At 41.9% G+C, this 10770-nt stretch overlaps 1 protein-coding gene across 1 annotated transcript in view; it reads right to left on the minus strand.

The window, feature by feature from the left end:
• The window catches only part of ADAM22 (ADAM metallopeptidase domain 22), a 158255-nt gene that overhangs the window by 73141 nt on the left and 74344 nt on the right, over window positions 1–10770 (minus strand). The window contains exons 5-7 of the mRNA XM_015424136.1: window positions 9244–9326; window positions 3440–3503; window positions 1083–1152 (exon numbers count right to left, since the gene is read on the minus strand). Of these exons, the coding sequence (XP_015279622.1) occupies window positions 1083–1152; window positions 3440–3503; window positions 9244–9326 (217 nt within the window). The remainder of the gene's footprint in view (window positions 1–1082; window positions 1153–3439; window positions 3504–9243; window positions 9327–10770) is intronic.

Raw genomic sequence — 10770 nt, forward strand, 5'->3', positions numbered from 1 at the left:
CTACTGCTGTCGAAACGTTTTCCTGAGAAAGTCTGTGAAGGATTACAGCCTTGGCCAAGGAACATTAAACCTCAGTATTGTTCAAGACAGGATTCAAATAAACAATCTTCATGATGTGAATAAGAACCAGCATTCCTAAACAATACAATATACCTTTTTAATAAACATTACAGAATTTTACTAGAGGCACAGTATCCTTATCTGAGTGAACACAAGCAGATGTTGTTGAGGAACATCAGAAGTATATCACTCTCCATCTATTTCTGAAACTGCCTTAGGAGGGATCCATGAATAACTGAAAAGTGACTTTGCAGTCTCCAAAAAGATACAGACATTATAGAGAGCTTTCATGTTACATATAATGGTTTTCTATCACACAATATTCCAGTTCGTGAAATCTGTAACATATAAGAAAACTAACGAATTCTAACAGACCTAAAAATGCTTTACATTCAGGTTTCTGGATTTTAAAAAAATGATTTAAAAATAACATTTTCATAAGTGATGGAACATTTTTAGACTGCAAAAATAGTTTTTCACCAGCCATTTTAGGTCCCCACTGGTTAGAAAAGCAGGGTATAAATGCATAAATCTAGAAATAAGTATAAAAAAAAATTAACAGCAACACTGATCAAATAAAGAAGGAGCAAGATTGAGAAAAATGGAAAGTCTAATTTGTTCAGAATAAACTAATGTAAGGGGGGGAATGCAAAATCTGGACACAATTGGGATACGTCTCAATAAAACACTTCGTTGGATTTATGAATTGAATTTCTCCTTTTTATATTTACTCTAAAAACAAACTCTAATGTGTTTCTGGAAAGGCATCAGTACCCATTTCTGATTTTCAGAGGCTCCTACAAAATCATTAAGTGAGTGTTACAATATTGAAAAGCCCAAAGTATCCTTCGGGGGGGGGGGGCTCTTCCATTAGATAACAACAGAATTTAAGGTTTTCCATCTCCAATTAGGCTAGCAGATGATTTTCTACTTTTAGATTAACAACAAACAAAGAAATCAAACCCCACAAGCCCTTAATAGTAAATAAAACTAACAAGGAAAGCAGAGTAAAAAAAGCATACCAGAGGGAAGATCATCCAGAGGAAATTCGAATAATCTGGATTTATAAACAGAATGTAAATGGAATTCCTCCTGAAATAAGAAATATCAAAAATTAATACAAAATAAAACTGTCTCAGAACTGTGTCTAGTTCTAAAGAGTGCATTAAAAGTTGTGTGTTAACGAAGCTGAGCAACCTAAATGAAATGTAGAAACACTATGCCAAATAAATACTTGGCATTTTTTATAAAAGGTAATGTAACAGATCAGGAGGTCACTTTATAAGGAAATAGGACCATAGTCTGCTGCAACGTTTATTGTATATATCATCGTGCTTTTAATGCATTGTCTTTATAACCCACTTTCTGCATGGTATGCCATGCCTTAGGCAGGCTTTTCTTTTTTGCTTACGTCCTTATTCACATTGTTTCCGATTTGTCAATCCTAGTCTTACTGCATTGCTTATTGGATGTCATATGCGGACTGACAGAAAACAGAGTTGCACTTACCTGTGATTGTTGTTTATCAACGTCTTCTGTGCAGAAACACATTGGGACTGTACTTGTGCAGGCTGGCTGCAGGACATTTTCGTTCTAGCTCAAAAACGCCAAAGAGGGGGCGTTTAATCACCTGGACTCGATAAGTTTAGCCAGGGAGGTCTTTGCTAGGAGACACTGGGGTCGGATTGCCCACAGTATCAAGATGCTGCAGAGACCTTTTCTTCAGGCACATGGTATGAAGTCCAGAATAGAACAAGTGTGGAGTGGGCATCCATGTATCCCCACGCATTTGGGTCATGCCCCTCTAATGTATGAGGATGATGTCCAGCCCATCTATTTAATAGGATGGCAACATGTAGTAAGAATGCTGAGAGGGGCCCGCTGGTTGTCAAAGTAAGGGAAGTTTTGATTCCAAGGGTACCAGTTGTCCTGCAGGGATGCTAGGTTGGTCATTATCTGCATCTGAAAAGAAGCTGGCAAAGGAGACTAGATGTGGCAATGGGTGCACAGAGGAACCAGGATGATGTCCTGATCAGCCTCTGGACTCTTAGAAGACTTGACACATCCCGATTTAGGCACAGACTCAGTCTTCTCCTTATACTTCAATAGATTATATTTCTTTGCAGGAGGTTCCGAATGCAACCAGACCTTGGTCGATGGTCCTGGAGAAGGTGAACACGGGTGCCTAGATTCTGCCTCCAGAGTGATTGAAGCGACTCTGTTTGGAGGGATCAGAGCCGTCCTCGTAGCCAGGCTCGTGGGAACCGAATGGACCGATGGAGCCCCCGAACAGGGTTCAGTAGTCAGAGCCGAGGGAAGTGGACCTGAGATAGTAGGGCCTGAGCTCGGAGTCACCTTGGAAGGAACCAAGGACACAGACTTCTCCCACAGTGCAGCTTTTAGCCTAGAGGCCCTATCTGACTGAGCCTTCAGGGTAAAGCACTGGCAAACTGAACAAGCTCCAACACTGTGGGCCTCTCCTAAGCACAGAAAGCAGAGTTCATGCTCATCGCGGTGTGTCATTTTTGTTCCACACTTTGCACATTTTTTAAACAGTGCCTTGGACACTGTGACGAGGAACCACAAGCACAAAAACAGAGAGAGCCCGGGTGCTGGGGCTTGCCTCCCGTGAAACAGACAGGAGTCTTCTTTCATTCACAATAACAACAAAGAAATCAACAGCACACACTAGTGAGCTTCCTATCCTCGCGGAGGTGAAAAAGAAGAGTTGGTTTTTATACCCTGCTCTTCACTACCTGAAGGAGACTCAGAGCAGCTTACAATCGCCTTCCATTCCTCTCCCCACAACAGACACCCTGCGAGGTGGGAGGGGGCTAAGAGAGCTCTGGGATAACTGTGACTGACCCAAGGTCACCCAGCTGGCTTCGTGTGGAGGAGTGGGGATTAGAGTCCACCGCTCTTAACCACTATACCACACTGGCTCTGAGGGAAGGAACTGAGGGAAGGGGCCCCTGCCAACGGAGCATGGGATATGCTGGGTGGGCATCCCACAAATGTGTCTGCTCCGAAAGGGGTAGTGCACCCCCTCTTTGGAGTTTTTGAACTAGAAAGAAAATGTCCCACGGTCGGCCTGAGCAAGCACAGTCCAATGTGAGGCTGCACGAGAAGAGAGCTATAAATGAAGTAAACCAAACAGAATATCTTACCTTGCCGATTTCATCCATGCTTCTGATGCAGCATACCTCACAATTCAAATGCTCAAAGCGTTACTGTATTTTAAACATTCCATGTCCTGGTAGCTGATGTATAATGATTCTTAAGCTATTTACTGAAAACATAATTTGGCCTTTTTGATCTATTTTTCCTTTAAATATCTGAACATCTGCACTACAAACACAGTTATTAAAGTTTTACTTACATGTGAGGTGTAGTTTTCTTCTGGTTCAATAAGATATGTGTGATTTCCATCATAGAACATGCCACTGTTAAAAGAAATACAAATATCACATACTAAAATATAATTACATGCATATAATGACTTGTTTTTAATTGAACAGCGGACATCAGAAGATCCTGCAGAATTTCTGTGGTCAGTTCCTTTAAAATCTCCCTCACACTTGCAGTGAAGTCAAAGACCCATACAATCTATGAGTTCATTTTGTGTGAACAATTAATTTATTTTGGAATTACTGATCATTAAGGCCATATTTAATTTCTGATTTGTATGCATGGTCAAAGGGTTAGACTACTCAGGCTAGGAATCAAAAGAGTAGGAGAAAAATCAGTGGCACTAGATGAGCTTCCCTTTCAGAGCACACCGATATGCGTTGTACATCCCCCAGGTTCATGCTGCAGGATTTGCTGCTATTTTAAAAAGTGAACTTCTAGAATCAGCCCCCTGTGGCAAATTTTAAAGGAGTTCCCAGCTGGGGACTCACTTTTTAAAGTGGCAGCACATCCCTGGGGCAAATCCAGGGATACCTGTCACCTCTATAAGCAAGTGAAGCTTCACATATGCAGTACAGCTCCTGCCTCTGTACAGAATACCTAGACTGACATGCATGTTGCTAACATGGAATATGTTAAAATGGAATTCTGTGCCTAGCAAAAGGCCTTATTAAAAATCTTGACAGCAATCTGTTTGAGAACTCCAGTTCATTGATTACTACAGCAGCAGTGTCTACTCTCTGCCACCAGTGGGCAGCAGAAATCATAATCCAGTGAGAATATCTAACCTGCTTGAAGAGATGATATTAAGAAGCCATTTCCTTATACAAATAGCCATAGTCCTTGAGCATGCAACTAAATACCTACTGTGTCTTTTATGCAGTACAGTATGCCCCAAAGTAATGGTTTGAATCCTGCAAAAGAGTGTCTTGCAACAGGTGAGGTTCCAGTAGGGTGAAAAAGCTCCCTTTCTCCACTTTCTCCACCCCGTGTATAATTTCATAAACCTCTTTTTTAATTTTATTTTATTTTCAACATATAACAATGAAGAACATAACAATAATATAACGAACAAAACAAAGTTGGTTCTGATATATTAATACAAACTACTAGCAATACAATACTCTTACATGTCATATACCTTATTGCTTACAACAGCTTATAAACAGATTAAAAGCATTAGTAGATTTACCAATTTTTGGAACAATATATTCAGAAACAGAGTCAATATTTATCCTTAATAAAAGAGGGAACCACTTCTTTTTCTGAAAGAAACTGAATTATAAGGAAGGCCGAGCGCCGAAGAATAGATTCTTTTGAACTATGGTGCTGGAGAAGACTCTTGAGAGTCCCTTGGACTGCAAGAAGATCAAATCAGTCAATCCTAAAAGAAATCAACCCTGACTCTTCCCTGGAAGGCCAGATAATGAAAATGAAGCTCAAATACTTTGGTCACCAAATGAGAAGGGAGCACTCACTGGAGAAGACCCTGATGCTGGGAAAGATTGAAGGTCAAAGAAGACGGGGACGGCAAAGGATGAGATGGTTGGACAGTGTCATTGATGCAACAAACATGAAACTGAGCAAACTTCAGAGGACAGCGGAAGACAGGAGGGCCTGGTGGGATCTAGTCCATGGGGTCGCGAAGAGTCGGACTCGACTGTGCGACTGAACAACAACAACTTATGCATAAAGGGTGTTTGATAATCCTCATTTAATTGATTCCATCACATTCCACCTCAGTCATCTTTTTTCTACACTGAAACTTCCCAAACTCTTCCTCATAGAAAAGCCTTTCCTCATAGAAAAGGAGCTCCGGCACTTAAGTAAGTTTCCTGGTCACCCTTTTCTGCCCTTTCCTCAGCTCTGCAATACACTTTTGGAGATAACGCAACGAGACCTATACACAGTATTCCAAGTGAGGTTGCACCATAGCTCTATTAAAAGGCCATCACAATTCTGGCTGTTCTATTTTCAGTCTCTTTCCTAATTATCTCCAGCATGGTGTTTACCTTTTTTAGCTGAGCCATATTCAATGAGCAGTTGACATTTTCATTGAGCTATCCACTATAGTCCCCTTTCCCTCTCAGTCACAGCCAAGTCATATCCCAACCAGCATATCTTTAAAGTTACGATTTTTTGTGTCTCAACAAAGGCTTTTGCATTTATATGGATTTTTTACAATCTTGTACTTTCTTACATATCTCTGTAGAAATGTGAAGGCTTTGGCAAAATAAACTTCTGCTGGATTGTAATTAAGTAAAAGCACATATAGCCCACTTCTCTAACTTGTCAGACACCCAAGACAGGTTACAACAATTTTTTAAAGCAATATAAATCCATAATGTTTAATAAAGATAAAAAGCAAAAATAATTGTTTAGAAAACACCAGTGCAAAAGCAACAGACCCTAAAGGATGCAATCCTCAGCACCCTCACTAGGCTCTGAGTTTAGTAAACTTGCTTAGGATTGCACTACACATCTAATATATCCATAAAATAGCCAAGGCGCCCCCTGCGTATGGATACCTAAATCCGCACATCGGGGGCACCTGGGGGGCAGGGAGATTTCCCCACACATTTGGGGCAATCCCCAGATGTGCAGAAAAATCTAAAAACTGTAAAAAGCTATAGGGTGGATACTTAAATCCCCCCAAAACTAAAGGAGCGTTCCCTGCGCATGTGCAGGAAATGCTCTGAGAAAGCTTTGCCACTGCCACAGGGGTGGCAGAAGACTTGGCAGGCTGGCCTCACCGCCGCTGCTGCTGGGGAGGGAGGGGGAGGGAGAAAGTTTGGTGGGCTGGCCTTGCCGCTGCTGCTGGGGAGGGAGGGGGGAAGGAGAAAGCTTGGCGGGCCAGCCTCACTGCCGCCACTGGGGGGGAGGGAAAAGGCTGGGCTCACCTGCTGCCACGTCTCCTGCTTCTGCAGGCTGGGAGCTGTCTGTGGGGAATACTTTCCCCCTGCGAGTATTGCGGGTCCTGCCTCTTGTATATCCATAATAGTTCAAAGAGACCAAGAATATATATATATATATTGTCCCTCTTGAAGAAGACCTAGAGCTGATCATTAATGATTTGGAGTTGGGAGTAAGCAGTGAAGTGGCTAAATTTGCGGATGACACGAAATTGTTCAGGGTGGTGAGAACCAGGGAGGATCTCCAAAGAGATCTGTTGAGGATGGGCGAGTGGGCGTCAACATGGCAAATGAGGTTCAGTGTGGCCAAGTGCAAAGTGATGCACATTGGGGCCAAAAATCCTAACTATAAATACACGTTGATGGGATCCGAACTGGCAGAGACTGACCAAGAGAAAGATCTTGGAGTCATAGATAACTCACTGAAAATATCTAGACAGTGTGCAACTGCAATAAAAAAGGCTAACGCTACGCTGGGGATTATTAGGAAGGGAACTGAAAACAAATCAGCCAGTATCATAATGCCCCTGTATAAATCGATGATGCAACCTCATTTGGAATACTGTGTACAATTCTGGTCACCACACCACAAAAAGGATATTATAGCATTGGAAAAAGTGCAGAAAAGGGCAACTAGAATGATAAAAGGGTTGGAACACTTTCCCTGTGAAGAAAGGTTAAAGCGCTTGGGGCGCTTTAGCTTGGAGAAATGACAACTGAGGGGTGACATGATCAAGGTTTACAAGATTATGCATGGGATAGAGCACATAGAGAAAGAAATACTTTTCTTCCTTTCTCACAATACAAGAACTCGTGGACACTCAATGAAATTCCTGAGCAGTTGGGTTAGAACAGATAAAAGGAAGTACATCTTCACCCAAAGAGGGATTAACACATGGAATTCACTGCCACAGGAGGTGGTGGCAGCTACAAGCATGGACGGCTTCAAGAGGGAATTGGATAAACATATGGAGCAGAGGTCCATCGGTGGCTATTAGCCACAAGGTATAGATAGGAACTCTCAGTCTGTGGCAAATGATGCACCGTATTCTTGGTGCTTGGGGGGGCAACAGTGGGAGGGCTTCTAGTGTCCTGGCCCCACTGCTGGACCTCCTGATGGCACCTGGTATTTTTGGCCACCGTGTGACAGAGTGTTGGGCTGGATGGGCCATTGGCCTGATACAACATTGGCTTCTCTTATGTTCTTCTGATTGAGTCTTGTATGTTTGAAATAAGCGCAAAAAGTCAAAGCCATGATAACGCAGAGATTTAATTGTAAATCACCAGGCATCAGTATAAGATAAGTAAAGAACTATCAGCTGTCTCAAGCATCCCAAGATTTCTTCACCATTCAATTAGCAAAGAGCATCACAGATAAAAGCCAATACCTTACTATTAAAAGAAGCCAAACACATAACGCAATCTGCTGGGTTTTTCTAAATGTAAATTTAGTATTAACTTGAAATCAAGTTCCTAGAGTTATATCCCACTCCCAAGACTTGATTATCTCAAAACGTTTAAATTATTGACCACGTAAAATAAACCCGGCCTTACAAATGCATACATAATTATTTAAAACATGCTTTAGAAAAGTGATACTTAAAACCATCAATCAGTGACAATCCCATAAGTGTACGCTTTGCGGGGAAAGTGAATGATGATGACTAAGATTCTTGAGGTAAGTGCTTCTATTTATAGTGATACCACATTCACTGCATGACCTTAGAAACCATATAGTCTTCAAGATTGATCTTGCATTCGTACATATGCAAAATATAAAAATACATCAAGAACAGTACATTTAGAGATTCCAAATGCTTCACATGCACTATCTCATAAACCACACTACCAGCCCAGGCCACTTTTATTGTATCTCACAGACTGAGCCCCTGAGACAGGATGTCAGAAGCATCAGTTCTCCTTTCATTAGGCAAGGGATCTTTCATGGGAGGAAGGACTCTTTCCTCCAGAGGAAACAGTCTCAAACTGATCCCACGGCTCTCCCTAGGCCTACCTGATAAGCATGTCTGAGATCAGATTTGAACCAGAGATGAGCATTGCAATCCTAAACAATTACACCTTTCAAAACCCACTGATTTCAGTGGACTTAGAATGGTGTACTGCTGCTGAGGACTGCACTGTAAGCGTATCTGCTCTGGTTCTGTCTATCTGATGTGTATCCCTATTGTTCATGGGTAAGCACAGAAGCCTTTGTGTTTGCTTTTGGTTCCTGGAAGCTCCCTTGGGGAAAGAGGCTGAAAGTGTAGGTATAAATTTTTTAAACAAATTGCTCTTTCAGTAATCAATGTAATTTGTGAGCCAATTCTAAAATATATATTTAGAACCTGTGTTATATCTTAGCAAGCTGTGAATTTGGTGATGTTCCCTTACTGAACTGTTTAGTTATTTCCCCCTGATCCCTTAATGCCAAAAAGGCCCCGCTGTAGTTTGGTTTCACTTCCTCTTCTGGTTGTTGGCTGTTCTGTTTCTGCTCAAGCAGAGGCTAACAAGGGCCCTGCTTTCCTTCCAATAAATTTTCAATCCTTCTGGCATGGTGTTCTTGTGGAATTATTACATTGTGTATGCTGCCTCTCCAGACCTGCTTGAGGTGGCTAAAATAGCAAAACACAACACACTAAACAACAGTAAAAACAATGAGCACAAATCCACAAATCACATCAGCAAGAACAAATAAAAACAAACTCAATAAAACATGCCAATAATATTAGCCATTACAAACAACTTGTCAAAAAGCGGCAGGATGAAACAAACAAAGCCTGGCTTAAATTTTACCACAAAGCTGCTTTTAATAAAATGACTACTAACATTTCACCAATTTACAGGGCATCATATTTAAACTTACTGAAGCCCATGGCATGTTGAAAGGGCAACAAAGGATTCTGGATTCCCTCGCAGGTGGCCGTGGTAATAACAATGTTCTCCTCCCTGAAATTAGAAACAGACTATGAGCTTATATGATTATCTGTCATGTCACTACATGGTTTCTCAAGCAAACCAAATCCAAAAGGTTGATGAGAGTGGTGGATTAATCTCTACATGCCCAGACAGAAGTCACACTACTTTAGAGAGACGGTGCATAAGTGTATGTTGACATTCACAAGAATTGTTGGGAATTGTCAAGTTTCACAGGTTTCAAACCAAATTTTGAACACCTATTGTAACATATACACAATTGTTCATATCTAAGCAATTTTTGAGTGAATCCCAAAGCAGCATGCTGCCACAATGACATCACTTCTGGTTTTGTGTCGGAAGCACAACATTGCACATTAGCCCAATGCTAAACCACCCCGGTCCCATTTTTCCCCTGAGGGAACCAGTGGCCCAGGCTAGCAAGTCTCCTGCCCAATTTCTCACCGTGTTACAGCCCCCATCATACATAGCTTTAGTCCATGCAAGTCCCATATTTCCCAACATAGATGTTTTCATGGTCAAAGGAACCCCCTTCTTCCTTTTTCACCACTGGAACAGCTGCTTGAATCCAATTCAATATTCTGTTGCCTATGGCACAAATGTTTGCTTTGTGTGTTCCCATTAACAGGATCTAGTCAAATCAGTTTTTCACGGTTTGCAGTCATATGAACTGACCAAAACTAGCTTGCAAAAGAATGCCAAGCACGGCTGCAATGGTTGCAAGCTGAAATTAATTCACTATCATATATATCTAATTCCCTTACATATTGGCCATTTCCAGCTGTCCCATTGGCTGTGCAGTGCACTCCATCAGCCAATGGCCCATCAACCACCACTCAAGAGTACTTGCATGCCATTGACTGGGGGCTGGGTCCGCTCCTCTCCCCCGCCCACTGCCAATCTCCAGGTGAGGCCAAAAATGAGAGATCACGGGAGGAAGTGGAATTCCAAAAACAACATCCGTGACAAAAATAACAAAGAGTCAATAAATATAAGTTGCAAAAACGTTTACTGTAGTAATTTCTGTAGAAAATTTTCTTCTATTATTGCTGGAGATCACTCAGAATTACAACTGCTCTCCAGATGGCAGAGATCACTTCCCCTGGAGAAAATGGTGGGCTCGGTGCCATTATACTCTGCTGAGGTGGCCTCCGCAAGACAGCCAGTGTGATGTAGCAGTTAGCGCTTCAGAGTAGGGTCTTCCAGACCCAGATTCTTCCTGTGAAAGCTGATTGGGTGATTTCAGACCACTCAGACTTTCAGCATACCTACCTCACAGGGTTGTTGTGCAGATCAAAATGGGGGAGAGGAGAACTATGTAAGCTTTGGTCTCCACTGCAGAGAAAGACTGTACTTTTCCTCCTGGAGAACCACTGCTGCCAATCTGCAGGTGAGGGCTGGAGAGCACTCAGAATTAAAACTGCTCTCCAGATGGTAGAGATGAGGGGGCAGATAA

The sequence above is a fragment of the Gekko japonicus genome, unplaced genomic scaffold (assembly GCF_001447785.1).
Source record: "Gekko japonicus isolate JY-2015 unplaced genomic scaffold, Gekko_japonicus_V1.1 scaffold1268, whole genome shotgun sequence".
In the NCBI taxonomy this organism is placed as follows: Eukaryota; Metazoa; Chordata; class Lepidosauria; order Squamata; family Gekkonidae; genus Gekko; species Gekko japonicus.